Raw genomic sequence first — 22,195 nt, 5'->3', positions numbered from 1 at the left:
TAATGTGTAAGATCTAGAAAAATCGAAGTGAACGGAGAGGTTCATGGAGGTAGGTCTAGGCCCACTGGGGCTGTAGTGCCAAGGATAAAAAAAAATTGTTCCTGTGCTTAACTAATTGAGCACTACGCTATGAAGGCGTATGGGGGAGTGGATGTATAGATCCAAATTTTCTTGACCTCAGCACTAGTTGGAGTTGAGTGGTCAGCTTCAGGCTTCAATCGCTTTACCCCAGGGGGAAAGAGCCTCCGGTACCCATTGTATAGGAGACTGGGTGAACCCCAGAGCCGGGCTGGACGACGTGGGGAAGAAAACGTTCTTAATACTACCGGGACTCGAACTCGGACTTGATCATGAAGGAAGCGGCAATTATATAATTTAAGTTACTATCATGTCATTTGTCTGGAGAAACTAAGAAGTATCATGGAAATCTTCTGTCAATATATCCGGTTTCTGAACCGACATCCGAACCCGGGCCCTCCAGAATACGAAGCAGGAGTGCTGTCCTCTCGTTGGCGACTTTCGTTTTGACGTGTTTTAGAAGCTGTCTTTATTAACTCCAGCACTATTGCGGAGGCTGATGGCCGAAATCCAGGTTCTCTTCCCCCCCTCCAAACTTTATATGGCTCAATATATTCCACCGCGCTACACTTGGAACGTCGTCGTCGCTTCAGCTGACCCGGAAATTGGTTGTTCCGGAAGCAGGGAACTGGCTCTTAGTCAAGTGTCGCTGCTTCTAGCCAAATTTACGGGGGGAGATTGATCACATAGCCGTTGTATGACGTCAGAAGCCATCTTGAGTATTACAATATTGTGTCTAGAGTGAGACCATTATAGGACGCTGGAAAGTTTCCTCGCATATAAGAACAAAACTGCAAACAATATATCGATATGTGTGGGGACCGCAAAATGTAAGGGCAGGACTGACGTGTTTCGCCTGATAACTGCGCTCTCTCTCGGTGGCCTGAAGCTGCTTCAATATTTCAGTGGGTCTCAGTGATAGTAAAATCAAACTAAAACTGTTGTGGCCAGCGATAATTATGTGTACAGCATGTTTTAATATTCAGTAGCTCAGTATTTGGCCCAAAGATATTTATTTGTGGCTTTCGTTTCGTTCCATGAAAAACAGTAATTAGTTCATAAACACAGTTGGTCTTTGTAATGGAGGTGCCGTGAGTTTGTGAGTTTTCTTCGTCATAAATACCGGCTTCTGAAAATTTGTATAAATGGGCTTCTCCTCATAAAGTATTAAGACCCCAAATCCCAGGCGTTAAGTACCATGTTTATGAGGACGTGCATATTTTGTTAGAAATTGTCTAAATGAAGTGAGAAGAGTCGGTATAGCGGCTGGCTAGGGGCTGGACGACTAAGGGGTCGGTGTTCGAGTCCCGGTCAGGGCAAGAATTTTTCTTCTCCACGTCGTCCAGACCGTCTCTGAGGCCCACCCAGCCTCCTATCCAATGGGTACATGGGTTTCTTTTCCAGGGATAAAGCGGCCGAGCCGTGAAGCTGGCAACTCAACTCAAATTAGTGCCGAGGTCAAGAAAATTTGGATTTATACATCCACTCCCCCATACGCCTTCATGGAGTAGTGCTTAATTAGTTAAGCACATGGACAACTTTACCTTTGTACCTGTTAAGTGAAGCGATGTTCGTATAGGACGTAACAACAAAATACATTAAGAACAAAAATATCGCTACACATCATGTTCATAAAGGAGTATGTCATCTGGAATAACATAAATTTCTGAATTAAAATATCTAGTTCACAGATTCAACTCATCAGATGCTAATAATGTTAATAAAGGGAAAAATGGACCACATTGACTCAAATACGAGTGCTGCAAAATGACCAATACAGGGACGCAGTACTTCTGTCTGTAACAACGGTAAATCCCAAGTACACGGACCCCATGGCTATTCTTAACTATATTATTATTATTATTATTATTGTTGGCACTATAACTCTCTGTGTGTCTTGGTCACCTCTAAAAGCTTTCTCCAACCCTCCCGCTCTTTAAAAACCTGCACCCAACCCCAAGAAATCCTTGAATACTGATGTTTTCTGTTGGGGTTATCTCCCCTAACTGGCGTGTCCAAGTTTTGTAGTTTCAGGAGCTCGCTCTTTCGCCATTGCATGACTTAACGTTACCCAGGAGTCATGATGAGGACAAGCATGCATCGGACTGAGCAGAAATAAATGACATTTCTCAGGTTTTAATGATATTCGTCTGCCAACAGAATGAGTACCCTTGAGACCACATACTATTCTTTTGACTCCTATAAATATATATAAGTAAGTAAAAAAGTAAAGGTATCCCTGTAAGGCCGTGGAGGCCCATAGGGTTTTGAGATGTTGAGGTTCCCACGTTTTCTAGACAGTCGGCTCATAGATGGCGGCAAGGTTGTCAGCCTTACTCGCCGGCCGCCCTTTACCCCCAAGAATATTCCTGGTACTCATTTCTGTTAGAGGCTTAGTCGAATTCAAGGCCATAGTGCGGCTGGAAGGATTAGGTCAATTGAAAAGTTCAATGACCTCATCGAGACTTGAACCCGCGACATTCCGGCTTTTAGCATAGTGTCTGAACCAACTACGCTACCGCGTGCCCTTATGTATACCTATATATATATATATGTAAATAGTAAACTATGGATATAAATTAATTATATATATATATTCCTATTTAAACAATCCAATTTTAAAACCCTTTGTAATTAAACGGATAGGACAGATAGCCATCTCTTCTTTAATTCCTTCTTTACCTCTTTCCTTTATGTCAGGTTATATTTTCCTCCACCAATTCTTTCGCCTCTCGTAATATGGGTTCTTTCCATATTCCCTGCAGCACATTCCAGAATGTCCGTCTGTACATATCTGCAATCCAAACAGTGCCTTGGTCTGTAAATATGCATCTACAATAATCAGCTATTATGTACAATGCAAAATTCACCCGAAAATTATTACATTATTAAGTCTATTGTGGTCTCTGGGAAACAACCTTCTCTCTAATTTCTTATGTAGGGCATATTATCATATTATATATCCCAGCGGGCAGCTTCGCTGTATACAGAGACATCAGCTATTCGTAGACTTTAAGAAAGCCTATGTTCAGTTAGGAAGGAAGTGTTATACAATACCCTCATTGAGTTTGGGGTATCCATGAAACTAGTTATGCTCATAAAGTATGTTTAAATGACGCATGTAGTGAAGTCCGTATAGGTAAACATATGCCTCATATGTTTCCTATTAAAACGGTCTGAAACAAGGAGATGCTTGAAGAAACCAGTTTTCTGGGATATGGCACCGTGTAGATGTGGTGTTAACAGACGTTTCAGAGGAACATATCGCCTCCATCTTCAGGATAGAAGGAAAAATAAGAAAATCCGCAAGTGAAGAGACAGTAAGAAACGGTAAAGCAGACTTCAAGCAGGTTTTTTAGGAGTACCTCGAATTCCCATGCCAATTCTCACTCCACAGACTGCTCCACACTCATCATCATCATCCGGGTATGGTACAACAGGCCAATTAGTGGCCGGCGTACCTAATTGACTCGGTCTTACCCCACCCCAAGAAATAAAAAAAAAATCGAAGAACCCTGCCCGCTACTGCATCTTCTCTGGCCGCGAAAAGCTGTACTTCAAGGCCCGTTAAGTCCGTATTACTTAGCTTGGTTTCGTTGCTGAAGGCATGTGGAAAGGTGTTTCTAATTATTAATTTTGCTTTTAACGTCTATGAATATATTTCATACGCGTGTGGCATGTTTACATATTACTTTTTCATATATACGGAAATTTTCTGGAAGTATATCTGTTATTAGTTTGCACGTATTCGTTATTTTGTATTTGTTTCTCTCCTTCTATGGCTCTACAGCTCTTTGGAACTTGGCGGCTTTTTCAATTTCTTAATCTATACAGAGTCGGTAGGACCCCTTAGACGGGGATCAGCATATCGCAAGGCCGTTACTTATGGGATTTGTGGTGGACGAAGTGGTGCTGGGGCGGGTTTTCTCCGAGTACTTCGGTTTCCTCTGCCAATCTTCATTCCACCAAACTCTCCATCATCATAATCACACGGGGCAGGCTACAATAGGCCAATCAGTGGCCTCTAGTGGGATTCGAACCCACGACCCCAGTGTTCTAACGAGCGAAGACGGTTCATGCCTTAGAGAGCGCGGCTAATGTAATCAGCTCGTTTAGTTTGAATAGAAGGGTAAACTACGTAAGAATTCTCTAATCTGATAAGTATTTATCAATTAGTCCAATTGTGAGAAAAATATTTGTCGCAGCAATATTCTGGTATGCGATTCTGTGAGGGAAACTTGTTTCAGAGTTTTCATTTTTACTATATTCAGTGCTGTGTTTATTTCTCTTGTCACGCAACCTTTGCCTGAAGTGGATGGCAACTTCTATATCGCATGTGTTATGCGGGTACATCTATTCCGCAGTTGACAGGCATAACGCAGCGCGGCTATGAACTTCGTAAATGATATTCCATTCCGTGATCTTCATATAAGAAGTCACATCCATTACACTCTTGCTTCTGACTATTCAAGTTTACACGTTTGCTTCAAATAGAAATGTGAGTCAATGTCTTGAAATTGGTTTCGCTGGAATCCTGTATTGGATGATCTCTGAATGTTGCCGCATATGTTTAATGTATAATACAGCATCTAACGCGATTCAGTATCTCATAAGGAACAAGCTGGCTCAAGCGGTAGCTCTTCTGTCTTGTATTCTAGAGGTTTCCGGTTCGAATCGCGTCCGGGACAGCGACTATCCCCACTAAGGCTTTTCGCGCTTTTCCTTAATCCCTCAAGGAAAATGACGTGGCAGTGCCTTAAATTAGGCAAAGATCGATTCCTTTCACATCCCTTTCAATTAATTATTAACTATCAACCATTCATTAGACACTATGTAGTCTGAGTCACTGACAGCGTCGTTAAATAACCAACAAAAATGCGTCATATTTTCAGAAATTGTCAGATTATTTTCTAAGATTTTACAGAATTAACTGCTAGCGGGAAAGAAATAAGGTAAAGGGTAAAGATATTCTGTAACAGGCCGTGGAGGTCCATAGGGTGGTGAGACGTCGAGGGTCCCATATTACATAGTCGGCTCATAGATGACGGTAAGATCAGCCTTACGCGCCGGCCGCCCTTTACCCCCCATGAAGATTCCTGGTACTTATTTCTGTTAGGGGCTGAGTCGACCCCAGGGCCATAGCGCGACTGGAAGGATTAGGTCAATCGAAAAATCCAATGACCTCATCGGGACTCGAACCCGTGACCTTCCGGCTTGTAGCATAGTGCCTCAACCAACTACGCTACCGTGTGCCACCTAGGGCGATAAAAATATTGACAACTTTTTTCGGATGTGAAAATTTATATGCAGTAGTATATGAATCAGGGTGTATGTACGTGTGTTTCTTCCCAGAAACTCAACGCTCAATAACTCATCGCTTAGTCAGGCACAGTTCCCCTCCCCCCTTAATTCTTTTCATGACACAAGAAACTTCTGTACAACCGTCTGACAAATGGTAATATTGTGCAACGTGTATCGAGTGCTGTGGAAGATACATCGTGAATTTTTCAGTTATAAAAAGAATGCCTTGTTTAGTGCAGTGAACATTTTCAGAGAAAGATGTAATTGAATTTCTATACGTCCACTATACGTAACACTGAGGGGAGAGCAAGCAAGAGCAATACTACTTGAATTCTTATATAACTACTCATCAGTCTGTAGGCTTCAGCGTCAAATTAATGGAAGAGGATTCAGTGTTACCGCTCTCTGTTACGCCAGAGCATAAAAGCAAATATATGAATGTGTCACGGTGTGCAGTGGAGAAGATTTCATTCCGAATGACGTTTAGAGGCAGTTTTTTTGTGTAAGGAAATGTATTGGGTATTTTTTTTATTTCAGTTTTTGAATAGGCACTGCGTTTATTTTACTCCACTTTTTAAATTATCAAAACGCAGTATGTTCAGAGTTTGCGTTCCATTTATATCATTTACCGATATCACTTTTAGCCAACAGAAGTACCAGTTCTTTGTTCGACTTTCTTTGTCAGCGACACAACAGTAAAAAGATAAAGGTAAAGCTATCCCCCCATCAGGCAGTGGAGGCCCATAAGGTTGTGAGATGTTCAGGCTCCCACATTTTCTAGACAATCGACTCGCAAATGGCGGTGAGATTGTCAGCCTTACGCGCCGGCCGCCCTTTACCCTCCAGGAAGTTTCCTGGTACTCATTTCCGTTAGAGGTTGAATCGACCCCAGGGCCACAGTGCGGCTGGAAGGATTAGGTAAATTGAAAAAAAAATCCGCCTCATCGGGATTTGATCCCGCGATCTTCCCGCTTGTAGCACAGTGCCTCAACCAGTTACGCTATCGCGTGCCCATCAGTATCACAAGTGTCTTAAATTACAGAAGAGGGAATAAATTTCAGATAGACCTACCGTGTTTATAGTTAATTGGGTAGCTTTTTGATGCACGATGCTAGAAGACGGAAGGTCGCGAGTTCGATTTCCGACAAGGCCATTGGAATTTTTAATTGACTTAATCCTTCCAGCCGCAATATGGCCCTGGGGTTGACTCAGTCTCTAACAAAAATGAATACCAGGAATCTTCCTGGGGTTAGAGAGTGGCCGGCGCGTAAGGCTGACCTCACCGTCATCTGTGAGCCGACTGTCTAGAAGATGTGGAAGCCTCCACGGTCTCTCATAGGCATAGCTTTATTTTTCACTTTTTTAATGTCTAGTCATCTTATATTTGGTTTCTTAGTGAAAATTCAAAAAGATTTACAAAGATGGTGGATTGTAGGTTCTCACGGCGGTGGCGATGGAGAGTTAGGTCTACTGGGACATAGCGCTGTGCAGTCCGGCGCCTGCTTGCTTCATGCAAGTTCCTTACTTGGCCGAGGAGGCGATATGTACTTCTGAAACGTCGGTCGCCTTTCATCGGACTACACGGCGTTTTATTCCAGAAGGCAGAAGCCTTTACTTAAAGATTTCGCTCTCTTTGGTATTGAGACTACGGTGAATAATCTGTTATCATACACATATTTATAAAACACTACAGCCATCGGACCTAGCACACGGAACTTTAATTCGCAACATATTGTGGGGCTCGGAGCCAAGAATAATTTTTGCTGTGTAGGACCAGCGGCTAATTAACAGTCAGTCCGACAGACAGTTGAGTTCTAGCAGTCATCGAGCAGATCAGCAGACACTTCACCGAGATTAACGGTGCACGAAGAATTGTGATAGTGAAGAAGAAACGTCTAGAGGACGTTATAGGCCATAATAATAGTACTTGTGACCGTAAAAGAGTGTGTCCAATTAACAGAGGCACCCGGTAGCTAAGTTGGTTGAGGCACTATGCTACAAGCCGGAAGGTCGCGGGTTCGAGTCCCGATAAGGTCATTGGATTTTTTTTTCAATTGACCTAATCCTTTCAGCCGCACTATCGCCCTGGGGTTGACTCAGCCTCTAACAGAAATGAGCACCAGGAATATTCCGGGGGCTAAAGGGCGGTCGGCGCGTAGGTCTGACAACCTTACCGCCATCTATGAACCGATTGTCTAGAAAATGTGGGAGCCTCAACATCTCACAACCCTATTGGCCTCCACGGCCTGTTACAGGGATACCTTTACTTTACTTTTTTAAAATCCGGAAACCCACGTGAATTATTGTTGCGCTACCAACGAAACACGTGACAATATCAAGTAGACAATCTCCTGATAGATGGCAGAATAACACTGTTGCGGAGTTGTGCTCGATCTGCCTTTGACCGGTGCGATCAAATCTGTGCCGTTATCCGTGGGCATTACGGTCTGTGTCAATCTGTGTATATCCGTGGTCTACATTGTACACTGAGTTGGCTGTGATCTATGTGATCTGTGTTGGCTATTAAGTCATCCGTGGCAATGGTATCGTATGGCAAGAATTTGTACGTGGTAACATAAGCAGTATTAAATAATTGTAAGTTGTTATTAACCTAGTTTTTTATGTGGGCAGCTGTGTTTTTGTTATCACTATCTGTTACAGTGTAATTTTATTTCTGTTGTGGATTGGAATAATATGTTGTTGTAACTTTGCAGATGTGGAGACCTCAGAAACTGACTTTTACATTTAGGAATATCAACAAGACCGCGTACGCATTTTATTCTAGACGCAGTGATTCAAAAGGTGCAGATTCGTATAAAGCAGTGAAACCAAGAAAATGCACTGATGGTAATGATGAAAGTATAAATATTAATTATGCAAATTCTCGTTATTTGAGGCATATAATCTCGACATGTCAGCTGAGACATTTTGGACGTTTGTAATACTTCTTTCTTAGCATAATAGGCAGGTTGAAGGTATAGTACATTAGATACATTAGCAGTCAGTTTGTGGATAGCAAATTTGAATCCGAAATAAGTTCTTGTTTTGTATGTACACTATCACAAGGCTATACAACTTTGGCATAACTATGTAAAAACTGAATGTATCATTTCATGCTATTTGACGCGATTGAACGGCATTAAAGTGCATGATTTCAATGGAGCCTGTATCCTTTAAATATAGTAGGCACGAGAAAGTGCTGTGATTGTGAAAACAATTGATCTCAAGGGTTCGACAGATTTACATGTTTTGCACTTTGCATAATACTAAGACAGATCTACGTGTTTTGAACTTTGCTGAATACTAAAAGTTTTTTTTGGTATGCTGCATCTCCCTCTGTCTGTCTATATATCTGTGCTTTACTAGTGCCTGAACAGATTTCGTTCATAATCAGTATTAAATAGTTTATTTCCCATAGGTTGGTTCCCATATTTCCATATTTGGACTTAATTTGTCCTGTGGTAGACCTGTTACTGAGAGAAATAGATTCCACAGTGTAACAGTTTTTGCAGTTTTGTTTTTATGTCATGGAGGCAGGATATGTTACTCAGTATACCAGTTGCCTACAAACTGGATGGTCAAGGAATGAGGGTTCAATTTCCAGTACAGGCAAGAAGTTTTTCTCTTGTCCAGTGCATCCAGCCTGGCTCTGAGGTTGACCCATTTATATCTTCAGTGCATATTAGGGCTCCCTGGGACATGAAGAAGACCACTCATCTCCATCTATTGCTCAGGTTAATAATGCATGGAACAGACCTCCACTTCCCCATACATCTTGATGGCATGGTGCTTAATGAAGTAAGCACAGGGACAGCTGTTCTTCTTGCCTTTATATATCATATGCGTGTTCCTTTTCCCAGAGAATGGTTGAAGCTGGCCAAAATTTCTGCAAGTTATAGGAAAGAATTTTCGTAATAAAGTGAAAGTTGCAGTATCCGGGACAAGAGCATTGCTGGATATCATAATTTTCCAGGTATTAGGAACCTATTGTGTATTGTAGTATAAGCTGCTAGTCTCATGGATGGTCCTAACCATTTAACTTGTCACTTGATATGCAGGCCTGTTTCCCTAGTTTGCACTTTCTGTTCCCGTTTCATCACTGTGTACACAGCATTTCTTTCAATCATTATATTCACAGTTAGTCAAATTCTAGTTAATAAGAGTTTTCCAGATCAACTAGTGCTGGATATTGCAGCTGTTACTGTACTTAAAGAAGTGATTGTATGCTCATATATATATTTTTTATTGTTTATTTCAGTCGCTGCTAACAATTCCATTGGAACAAACCCCAACTGGGAACTCCTGGCACCGAGGGGTTACCGCTTCTACATGCCTGGCAGTGTTGGCCCAGCATGGCATGATGCTTACACCACTGTACATACACAGCAGTTTGAATCTGCAAGTTCTCATGAGACTAGAAAGAAGGTGCAGAAGTATTTTCAGTAGATGGTTCATCTTATTACTTTCATACCATGTTGAAAACCTTGGTTGTCTACTGGTGAATGAGAGTAGTAGGCTATTTGATGATGTCTCAGTTGCAGAGGTATAATATCAGATGGATTGCAAGAACAATTATGAATGATATACAGGACAGAATGATTGAGGGGTGAAGTACTTACAACCAATTGAAGTGTGTTATTCCACCACTTGCCTATAGGGGTCAATAAAAATAATGAAAGTTTCTGTCAGGAAAGCTGGCTGCAGTTGATATGTAGCTAATGAAAATCAGGTGGGACTGAAATTAAATGGGAGGCATCAACTGCTGGTCTATGCTGATGACGTAAACCTACTGGATGATAAGATAGATACCATAAAGAAAAAGACAGAAACATTAATTAGCAAGGAGGTTGGTCTAGAAGTAAAAACAGAGAAATTTAAGTATATGTTGCTGTCTCATGCACGGCAATATCATGATAAAGATAGGTAACGGATGTTTTGAAAATAGGACACAGTTCAAATATTTGGGAACTACTGTAACAACTCAAAACCTGATTCAGGAGGAAATTAAGAGGAGATTGAACTCTGGTAATACTTGCTAGCATTCAGTCCAGAACTTTTCATCTTCTCGTCTACTGTTTAAAAATATAAAAATTAGAATATACAAAACTGTAATTTTGCCTGTGGTTCTCTATGGGTGTGAAACTTGGAATGAAGTGACAGGAGGTTAGAGAAAACTGCATAATGAGGAGCTTCATAAGTTGTATGCTTCTCCAAGTGTAAGTAGAATGATCAAGTCAAGGAGGATGAGATGGTAATGGCATGTAGCATGAAATGGGGGTGAAGAGAACACATGTAGGATATTGGTGGGAAAGCCAGAAGGAAAGAGACCACTGGGGAGACCAAGATATAGGTGGGTGGATAATATTAACACTTTGCGGACCGGCGATTTAAATACTTAAATCACCCTGGGGACCGGAATTTTTAAACCTACTACCCTTATTTGTGAACTGTTCATTTTAAAATTAATATAAAATCTCCTAATTAATTTTATGAACTAAAATTTTTGGAGAACACTTACCAATGCCCCTAGAAGTGCGTGAGAGTGTGATATTTCTGGAAACATTCCCCTTTGTGAAGTGGCATTACACAGAACTTGCACATGTAGACAGTCATACTTCTTTTGTTGTGTACTGCGCAGACACGGCATCACCTAGAAGGCTGCTTCCCCTTGGCATGTTCACTCTTCACAAATTTCACGAGGGTATGTTTCTGCATATCACGTGAGAGTCGCCCAGGGGGGTCCACATGAGGCCTCCGTGGGGTGGGAGTTGATGGGCCCAGTCGTACTAAGTCTGTGTCTGCCACCGGTTCTGCTGCCACCGTCTGGTCTGTAGCCCAGGCTTTTGCCACATTCAGCAAAAATGCCTTGTATTTCAATTTTGACTGAGGGTTTAGATTTCTGAAAACCAAAAATGAATTGAAAATGGCACAATTTATAAGCCACAAGGCAACTTTCTTTGTCTACTTTACTGTTTTCTGAGGAAGAGAATAATAGGCCAAGTACTGATCGGCTCTATCAACTTCCTTCATGAACATATTATACTCGGAGATACAAACAGGCTTCTTTACCTGTCCATGTCTCCGTTGAACATCAACCATGCTTGAATTGTGAATTGTGGGAAAACAGTTCCGCTACTTCAGACACTTGCGTTGGGTCCGATGGAATTTGCTTCACCCCTGGATTTCCAGTAAACTGTCCTAAAGCAGGCATTTTGTCTACTTTTCCCCATGTGGCTGTCCCTGCAATGTTTCTACCCGCACTTTCGTCAGAGCTACTGTCACTTTCACTGTCTGTGGCCACAATTTTTTCTTCGCCCTTGCCACACTCACTATCAGATTGTGAGCCGCTATCACTAGCAGACTCACAAAGGATGTCAGATAGCTCATCGGAGAACAAGTCAGATATTTCTTGATCTCCAAGAAAACGCTTGGACCTCAACCTCTTCCGACCTTAATCCATTTTGCACTAGTAACTTCATGCCTGCTGCATGCAGCTCGAAGATGAGAAGATGAACAAAGGCATTTTCTTTTGGAGTGGGAAAGGAAAACAATTGGGTCATAAAGAGTGGGGTCATGTTACTGACTATGGAGCAAACATTCAAGAAGTCTATCACACGCCAGTCATGCGTCTGCCTGGTGCCAGTGCACGGTATAGTGTGTTTTAACATAGCGTGTCCTAAAATCATAATAAAATGCCACCGGTCCACCATGTTTAAAAGCACTGGGCATAAAAATATGCCACTGGCCTGCAAAGTGTTAAAATAGATCTTAGAGAGACAGGATGGGATTGCTGGATTGGATTGATGTGGCACAGGATAGGGACCAGAGGAGGGCTCTTGTGAACACAGTAATGAACCTTTGGGTTCCATAAAATGCTGGGAAATTCTTGAGAAGCTGTACAATTGGCTGCTTCTCAAGAATGGCTGAGCTCCATGAAGTTACTGTTTTCATTTGACTCAACCTCACTGGATGTACTGGTGTGTCACAACAACAGTCAAATATAATACTTGATTTTAAGTTGAAGCTGTTGCTTTATGTTCCAGGCTTCAGAATATACTGTGGATTGTGTAGCTCAAGACTGTCCCATGCTTCTGAGAAGAGGTATATTATAATACATTATCTATATGCTGTATATAATTCAGAGTATGTCTGTCTGTCACTCCTGTTTATCAGAAACTGATATTTGTAGCAGGTAAGAGTAAATGCAAAAATCATTCATTTCAAGAAGGAAAACAGCAAAATTTGGGTGTAGACTAGATTGAAATGGCTCAGGATGGGGTATGCTGCCAGGTTGTGGTGAACAGTAATGAGCATTTGGGTTCCATAAAAATTTGTTGAATTTCTTGATCGTCTGAGAGCAGTTATCATCTTTTTAAAAAATAACCATGCTTCGTTGAGTTTTCTTCAAATAACAATAGGTGTGTGATTTAATAATAAGAGAAGAACTGATAGGGGAAGATAACAGCAGAAATGCATTTTATGAGGACTGTGATATACAACGCCATAAAAGATATGAAGAAATTACGAATGAACTACAAATTCCATAGTAAATAGAATTTATAGATCAATGCAGAATAAACTATAAAGAACACATTGACCAGATGAGCTCTGACAGGATTTCAAAAACTATCTTAAAAATCGAACAAAAAGGAAAAGTAAATTTGGAAGTCTCTGAAATTATAGAAGAAATCTGTTCTGTAACAGGTTTCAATAGACAGAACTAGAAGGGATGATTATAATAATAATGTTGAATAAGTTATTAAAAAACAATGAGTAATGCATCGTTAAAGCAGTTTTACGAAGCTGCATAACGTTGCTGTAATTCCAGGACGCTTGTGAAGAAGTAAACGTTTTGGACATGTATTTTGAAGGAATACAGTAAAAGCTATACATGGAATTGTTGTGTACATCGTTATGAAATCTGTTAAACAAAATTTTGAATATTTCACTTCCTTCTTGCTTTAATGTTATGACTGTACTTGGATTGTAAATGTATTACTTATGTTGCCATAAATGTAAATTATTTTTGCAAACATCCCCTTTTTATGTATTACATAATGTGTATATTTCAGGTGTGATGGAGCTGTTCCCAGGCACTGACATTGGAGGGTCTGACCTTACAATTGTTACATTATCGCAGAAAACAACTACTGACTTAAGCCACACAGGCAGTGAGGAGGAAACTGAGCGGGAGAAAGTTACAAAATTTGTAAGAAATATGACATTATCCATATTATGTAGGTATTGCTGGAAAACAATACTGATGTGGTTATGCAAGTCTGCATTATGTAGTGTAGTTTAGTTCCCTGTCCATTTCTGGAAAGGTTACAAATAGAGAAAGCCACAATGAGGTATGTTCTTTCAGAGGCAAGAGTTTGTGGAATTGTGAGTCTATGTCTTGCATGCACCGAGGAATCACTGNCGACTCACGGAGGGACATTTCCACTTGTATTCCCCCCACGGGGAAGAAGGCAGGGCCGCACAGAAGTGTGGTTAGAAAAAAAAAAAGCAAAAGTAAAGATACGCAGTATTGGTTTGGTGAATGTGAGCCAGCGCTGTGTTTAGACTAATGCTTCAAGGCGTCACCTGCTTACATAGCCGAGATACCGGGTGCTCATATTATAAGGCAAGGTTATAAAACCATCTTTTAAGATCATTTTAGTGAAAGTTTCATCCTTCAAAGCGTACCATTCACTGCTCAAATACTAAACAACCTGCTTCCATTGAAGATATAAAGGGGGTTCATATTATAAGGTAAGGTTATAAAACCACCTTTTAAGATCATTTTAGTGAAAGTTTCATGTTCCTATCTCATAGAATTTAAGAACAATGATGAATAAATAATTTTCGAGCAAAATTTAAATGGGCGGCTGAATATATTACCGCAGGAGCCGCGGCCGCGGAATTTAAATGACCACGTCAAAGGGTTAATGTTATGACTGTACTTGGATTATAAATGTATTACTTATGTTGCCATAAATGTAAATTATTTTTGCAAACATCCCCTTTTTATGTATTACATAATGTGTATATTTCAGGTGTGATGGAGCTGTTCCCAGGCACTGACATTGGAGGGTCTGACCTTACAATTGTTACCTTATCGCAGAAAACAACTACTGACTTAAGCCACACAGGCAGTGAGGAGGAAACTGAGCGGGAGAAAGTTACAAAATTTGTAAGAAATATGACATTATCCATATTATGTAGGTATTGCTGGAAAACAATACTGATGTGGTTATGCAAGTCTGCATTATGTAGTGTAGTTTAGTTCCCTGTCCATTTCTGGAAAGGTTACAAATAGAGAAAGCCACAATGAGGTATGTTCTTTCAGAGGCAAGAGTTTGTGGAATTGTGAGTCTATGTCTTGCATGCACCGAGGAATCACTGTGTGGCACCAGGATGGTAAATACTGGGACATTGGTTAGCAATATTGTCTTAACAAATGAGCAGAACTTGGATACGAATACAGGGGTTGGATAAAAAGTAGTGGCAACACTACTGTAACATGAAAGATGTGTGTCACGTGGCACTAGCGCCATCTGTAGCTGATAGCACAAGTTCAGTTGAAGTAGTGCAGTGGGTGGTTCTGGACGAAACTTGGGTTCTCTCATACGAACCACACTTGAAGCGACAATCAAATGAATGGAAGCATCCTGGCTCTCCTCGTCCAAAGACACGAGAGTAATGTGAAGGCAATGTTCATTGTGGCATACGACATTGATGGAGTGATACTGCACCACATTGTACCTCAACGACAGACAGTAAACACTGCCTACTATTGCAATTCCCTGCGTAATCATCTTCTTCCAGCACTCAGGAGAAAGCAATGAAACTTGTTGACAACAAACATCATCATCCTTCATGACAGTGCAAGGGCTCATACTGCTGACTCAGTCAAGGATCTCCTTCGCCGCTGGCGATGGGAGATACNGTTTACCTCAGATAATAAAGTGATTTCAGAACTACAGAGCTGTTGCCACTACTTTTTATCTGACCTTTTTATGTATATTCAGAACATTGTTATAATAAATAACAGTTGTATTATACCAGTAGACTTTAAATGGACCTATGATAACTTTTCTTTGGTGAGTGGGAATATATTGTCATGTGTTAGCGGCCAAACCAGGGGTTTAGATTAATTATTGAATGTACTGAATGTTTATGACATGTAACCACAAATAACTATAACACACTCATTGTTCTGTACCTTCTACAAATCTCTACAGCACTCACTAAGTCTTCTTAGTTCTGTCTTTACTGGTCGTTGCCTGGTAGTGGCTTATAATGGGTGAATCCTCTGCTTCCCTATCTGTGGCCAGGCACCAGCTGCAAGTGCACACTCACAAATAACTAGCTTGTCCCATTGGTTCTCGCTAAATGGCCTTGGCATGGGCCACACAGAAAACACTGGTTCCCATGATTCTTCTGTTGTCGTATGTGTACCTGTTGCAATGTGTTTGTGTTTACTGAGTTGTTGCCTAGTAACAGACATCTCGGGCTTCTCAGGCATCATCTCACAATATATTCATAGGATTGTCAAAATAAACAGTTTCAGTGTGTAGGATTTGAGGTTTTCACAGTGGTGGTTATTAAGAATTCTAATCTCTGGGATATAACACTGAATAGTCTATTGAAAGTCAACAAGTGTTTCAGGGGAACATGTCTCTTCCATCTTCATGGTCAAAGCACAGGCCAAATGAGAAACCAGCAAGGAGCAGGTAGCATGCAGAGCCTCTTCAACCCTGAAGATGGAGGTGACATGTTCTTCGAAAACATCAAGTGACTTTTAGCAGACTACACATTGCCATCTGTGAGCTGATTGTCTAGAAAATGTGGGGGCCATGATGTCTCAACCCTGTGGACCTTCACTGCCTGTTACAGGGATGAGTTTACCTTTTATGCAGTACTATATCCCAGAAGATAGAACTCTTGAATCAATATTGTTATTTCAATAGAGTTTACTTCAAGAGAAACCCAGGTGAATAAATGCCACTTTTGTTTGTTGTTGTAGAATGATGTCCATGTGATAATACGGGTAGAAAGACCTGAACACAGTTGTGTGTGTTACATTTTCAGTAGAATGTCTATTTCCTGCTGATTATGCAGTCACATTCTTTGGTCTTCAGCCATCCAGCTATGCAACATCATGTCTCACTCTTTGCATTTACTCTGCCCTCTAGACAGGAGACAGGACAGCTCTCATCTACATCATAAGCGTTACCAACTTACAAATGCTATAACTGTTAATGTACCAATGTAAGAAGCTGTAACATTAGTGTAATATTAAACTTCATTCATCTGAAATATGTGTGTGTGGTTTTATTAGTTTGTTCTAGCAGCCCAGGAGGTGTGCATGAAACTAAGACTTGCTGGCTATTGGGCAGACTTCATTAACCCATTCTCTGGTCGACCATACCTCACTCCATTTTATTCAACACCATATTATGAAATAGATGGAAGATCATACTGCTTGGATTTCGTGATAAAGGATCATGGTGACTGCAAAGTTATAAGCAGTAAGCATGAAAAATCTCACAGTTATGTAGGTAAGTGTTATGAATGACAAGAATTTGCAGAGCTATTGAAATTATTGTTAAATAAAGGATGTGAACATGCAGTTTAACTCTGTTGAGGAAACATTTTGTCATATATATGAGTTCAGTGGGACTGAACTTTTTCAAGCCTTGATGCTTCCTGCCAAGTATTCTTTTTTTTAAGTATTGTATACAAGAACTTTTTTTTAATCCGCTGTCTTCATGCTTGCTGGCTGGCAAACGTGCTTGCTCCCTTTAGTTGTAAACATCTCTTCAGATCAGCTAATAAGTGTGATTTGAATTGAAAGTAACAAAGATAATGTGTCAGTTTGTACGTCTACAGAAAGTGATGTGGATTGTGCACAAGAAGTGATAATAAATGAAAGCAAGAAGGCGAGGTTAATGGCCGAGTTTCAGATACGACACCTTTATTAGTTGTGAATGGGCACTGGAAATTGGTTACTTAATTGCAGCAACATAAATTCCTGTAAATTACCATTTACAGAGACAACTGGTCCATGAAAAACTCTTCAGTAATTTCTTTTTGCCATTTTACTTTTTTGTAAAGTGGTTGTAGATTTGAATATGCAGGAGACATGGTATCATAGTTGGTTGAGGCACTATGCTACAAGCTGGAAGGTCATGGGTTCAATTCCCAATGAGGTCATTGCATTTTTCAGTTGATCTCATTCTTCCAACTGTGCTATGGCCCTGGGATCAACGCAGTCTCTAACATAAATAAGTACCAGGAATCTTCCTGGGGTGGTTAATAGTGGCCAGTGCATAAGACTGACAACCTCACTGTCATCTGTGAGCCGATTGTCTAGAAAATATAGGAGCCTCCATGGTCTGTTACAGGGATAGGTAGGAGACCAGCATGTATGTAGGCACTATAAGTCAGCTGAACACTGAAGCCTAGATTTCACATGAGAAACTGCTAACCAATGAAGAATTTTATGGCTCACTTTCCATTATATATTATATGCTGATGGGTGTCACATGTAAAATTACTGTAATGAGTCATTTTAGTGGGGGTGTGTCTAAACACCCATATTAAATGAAATTATGACATGACAGGTTCAAAATTATTTAAAAACTTCTGAATATCATTGACAGTAACACCAAAGACACGTATTGTGAACCGGCAAAGCTTTTTAAAATCCATGTCACAATTGAAATTCTCATCAGCATTTTGATTCCGCTTAACTTACAGAAGGAAATGTGGCTATTGATGAGTGTCTGTCTCATGGCAGGAGGTTTTCTGACAGTAACTAGCACTCACTTGTGACTCAACATCTGGTTACCTTTGGGATTTGATCGTGTGCTTTGGGGCTGGAAGTGACATTATCACAAGTGTTGGTGTACCTGACAGTCTCAGAAGTTCCAGGATTGTTGCAAAACTTACAGAATTTCTGCTAGATAGGGAACATTCTTTTGTATGGCTAAATACTATAATTCACCATTCTTAGCTGCTTTGCTAAGAAATCATGGGGTATATTAGCAGGAACCCTCCACCTGAAAAGGAAAAGTGTCCCAGCTTTTTATGAAAGCAAAATGAACTGAAGAAGGGTGAAGTTCTTTCTGCAGAAGTTGGTGGCATTAAGGTCATGAAATGGAAAGACAAAAAAGATGTTGCTTAATTAAGCACAGTGTCATGAAGATGTATGGGGGAGTGGAGGTATAGCTTCACCATTCTTGATCTCGGCCATAGATGGAAGTGAGTGATCTGCTTCATGCTTAGGCTGCTGTTCCCCCAGGGAAGAACGATTTGCTCATTATATAGGAGGCTGGGTGGACCTCAGAGCTGGTCTAGATGCTATGGAAAAGAGAAAAATCTGTTGCCCCTGCTAGGATTCAAACTCCAGTTTCTTAGCTATCTAGCCGTAGCCCTAGAATATATTGCCTGAGATGACCTGTGACCTGCAGTGACACCTTAACTATCTGTGATGTTGGTGTTACAAAAGCTCTCTGTGTAAGGGATTACATCTTTTCAGTGCTGGGTGTATATAAAGATCAGAAGTTGCAGCCATTATAGAAAGGAAGAGAGGAATGAAATGGTATATGAAGTTTTTCAGACATCTACTAAATATTGCCATCCACAATGCATGCCAACAATCCAATAGTGCCTGTCATCTATAGCGAAACCACTCCTTCAAACCATCTTAACTACAGGCTTGACTTGGTGAAAACAGGAGATGTCACAAGCAAACCATAGATTCCAATTTCTCCTGGTGCTGGAAGACAATGAATAAATTCACCACAGAAGCTTTGGGAAAGACAATTTATTGAGAAGATTTCTCAAATAGGGAGGAAGACAGAACTGTAAAAAGGTGTATATTGTGTTGCAGGAGGGAATATAAAAGATAGGGAACAACATATTAAATGTCCAGACTATGAGATGGGCCTATGTTATGAGACCTACTTCAAGGAGTTTAATATGGAACTAAGTTTATAGGAGTGATGTGAAATGGAGTGAATTCCCAATAGGAAAATGCTATAAGTATAATGAAATTAGTACCATTATTGATATTTCCACAAAATTATATTAAGTTTTGTTGGATAGTTCACACAGTATGGCACAATATTTGACAGGATGAGAATAGGGTGCTATACGGAAATTTAAATAGCCCTCGAGAGTTAGGTGCAGTGGCTTAAGGGTTTAACATAAAATTGAGCAGGTCAGCAGGAGGTAGTGCATCAGACTTATATTTTGAAGAAACCCACTTTAAATTTTGTTAGGTATCATTTAGAGAGGGGGGTTGTGGTTTTCTTCAGTTCTGTCACATTAAACCATTTTAATATTCTGTGTCAGTTGAGTGTATGGTCACATGTTTTCAGAAGGCACTTAACATCAAACTCTAGTAGTATGTAAGTTTTCATGAGTGACAATCTTGATGTATAAAGTCATTCCTTTTCCAGTACACATGATATAGCTGTGTACTACTTATAGTCACAGATGAATCACTAGCATTTTCAAAATGACTGTTGACCAGAGATTCTTAAGAAAAATATTCTATTTGCTGTACATTATGAAGGAATGTCTTCATGTAGGTGGATTTCAGTGATCACTTATAAAGCGTTTTGCTACTAAAATATCATATTATATAGGTGTCTGTTTACATGTTTGCAGGTAGCCTGTTCACCACAGCACCAGCCAGTACGACTCTACTACGGGATATTCTAGATCAGTATGAATAAATAATAGAAGTGAATACTTTCTCTGTACTTCACTCCATATACAGTGAAACTCCCATTTAAGGTTTGTTTGGGGAAACATTGGATTTAACACTTCAGTGTGGCAGCATTTGAACCCTGTCCAGAGTGTGGTGTGGGATGATCTTGCCGGGCATTCAGTTTTTGCAGATAGTAACTAGAAAATCAGAATCTTTATTGAAATATTCTTAGTGTGTTACATCTCAGAACAGTATTCACATATAGTACGATGACAGAGTTTGGGCACAGACGCACTCTTTCTAGTCTTGTCCCATGTTCTTTGCACACAACAAGCTGCCGTGAGTTTTGTTGGAGGTCATTCTCCTGGGGAAATGTCAGTCTCTTAGTATTGCTTCACAGGGTCTTGTCACTTTGTTTTGTGGTGACTGGTCTTATTTCATCACCATGGAATGTTGATATTGCTACAGTGTTCTTATCACTGCATGTTATAACACACAGTTCCAGTGTGATGTGCAATAATTTCACCTCATTTTAGTTTTGGTGTTATATTTTCCCTGTTTAATTTTACTGTTACCTTCTTCAGCATTTACAAAATGTAGCTGTTTACTGTGTATCAAATACCTTGACCTAGACACTAACATTGTAGTTCCTATACTGACATTGAAGACCGGGGAATGAATGTATGAATGTATAAGGGGTGAGTCTTCTTGGCCCTTGCACCGCGACCACAGTGAACTATTGTGCCTAAGACTGGGGAACATAAGAGAAAATTAAAAATGTACATCTAGATATCAAATGAATGTGGGATTTTAACTGTGTGTGTGTGTGCATTTTGAAATGGTATACTGAAGTTGGAAGTTGGGATGGCTCTGTCAGTATAGTGATGGGCTAAGAGCTGGACTGCCTGGGTTCGATTCCCAGCGTGAGAAAGATTTTTTCTCCACAGCATCCATACCAGCTCTGGGACCCACTTAGCCTCCCATCCAATGGGTACTAGGAGTGATTTTCCTGAAGGTAAAGTGGCCAAGGAATGAAGCTGACCACTTACCTACATCTAGTGCCAGGGTCAAGAATGGTGGAGCTACACCTCCACTCACCCATATGTCTTCATGCTGTAGTGCTTAATTAATTAGCACAGGGACAACTTTACCTTTTATACTGAAGTCATATGAGATGGAAGTATGATGCAAGTGCTCTATAAGTGATTCAGTGAAGGTATTTATGAACTGCGTCAGTCTCAAAGTATAATCTTTTTTTTTTTTCTTTCTTGTCAACATAAAACTGGTCTCTGCCTTTAACCACATGAATGGCATCTGAAGTAAGACAGATGGAAGAACTGTACATGTCTGTTCAGTGCTGTCATACAAAGCGTCTTAGAAATACAAGGCCAAAACTTACTGTCAGAGTACACTCTGTTAAACACCACATGAGTACAATTTGTATATTGGAAAGCAAGATCATTCAGTCCTCATTCACACTGTATGATGATGTACGATGAAATGTTTCTATAGTTTGTTGAGAAATGAAGTTACAAATAAACTGCTTGTATGCTATGAGTATAGTTGCCGTCCAATTGGTGGTTCCAAGTGCAGTTCTTCAGCATTGAAGGGTTAAATACTGAACTGAGGAAAATCTTAATTGGAGGAAGTTCAGCACTAGGATATTTGATTTGGGATCACAGAAGTTCAACCCTGAATCCAGAAACATTAATTGGGGGTACCAATTTGCTGTTATAATTTAGTCAGCTGAAATTTATTTATAATATATGTAGTTTGTGATGGTTATGATGTATTCAGTGAAAATTATAAAAAATTGAAATCCCCTAAAACCCCTGTTCACATTAAATAAAATAAAATATGCCTGTATGGTAGTAAATTTGTTTTTAGTTTGATGTACATTAGTAGATCCAAATACCAGAAGTTCCTAGCCCCTTCCTGAACATTTGGATTTGCTACATTGATTGAGCTGTCTTTCACAGAATAAGAGCCAGCCTAAGCAGTGTAAAGGTGAGGGACATAAGATGTGCCCAAGTTAGAGCTTGAGCTTGAGCTTGAGCTGAGCTGGTGGCAGTGTCATTAAATAAGCCAGAAATAAAAAGAAACTTGAGT

The 22,195-nt window shown here is 40.3% G+C and overlaps 1 protein-coding gene across 4 annotated transcripts in view; it reads left to right on the top strand.

The window, feature by feature from the left end:
• The window catches only part of LOC111872703 (methylmalonic aciduria and homocystinuria type D homolog, mitochondrial), a 125,503-nt gene extending 103,551 nt beyond the window's left edge, over nucleotides 1–21,952 (top strand). For 2 of the 4 annotated variants that reach the window (XM_023866851.2, XM_023866850.2), the window contains 6 exons: nucleotides 8,094–8,226; nucleotides 9,638–9,804; nucleotides 12,423–12,480; nucleotides 13,452–13,588; nucleotides 16,706–16,925; nucleotides 20,044–21,952. In XM_023866851.2, coding sequence (XP_023722619.1) covers nucleotides 8,094–8,226; nucleotides 9,638–9,804; nucleotides 12,423–12,480; nucleotides 13,452–13,588; nucleotides 16,706–16,925; nucleotides 20,044–20,111 — 783 coding nt within the window. In that variant the 3' untranslated portion in view covers nucleotides 20,112–21,952. Of the gene's footprint in view, nucleotides 1–7,637; nucleotides 7,975–8,093; nucleotides 8,227–9,637; nucleotides 9,805–12,422; nucleotides 12,481–13,451; nucleotides 13,589–16,705; nucleotides 16,926–20,043 lie in introns of those variants that run through there. The other 2 variants (XM_023866849.2, XM_023866852.2) reach the window with 2 other exon arrangements.
• The last annotated feature ends 243 nt before the right edge of the window (nucleotides 21,953–22,195 follow it).

Source organism: Cryptotermes secundus, unplaced genomic scaffold, assembly GCF_002891405.2.
Source record: "Cryptotermes secundus unplaced genomic scaffold, Csec_1.0 scaffold374, whole genome shotgun sequence".
Lineage (NCBI taxonomy): Eukaryota > Metazoa > Arthropoda > Insecta > Blattodea > Kalotermitidae > Cryptotermes > Cryptotermes secundus.
Note: the sequence above shows the minus strand (reverse complement) of the source record. Positions and strands in the feature narration are given on the sequence as shown.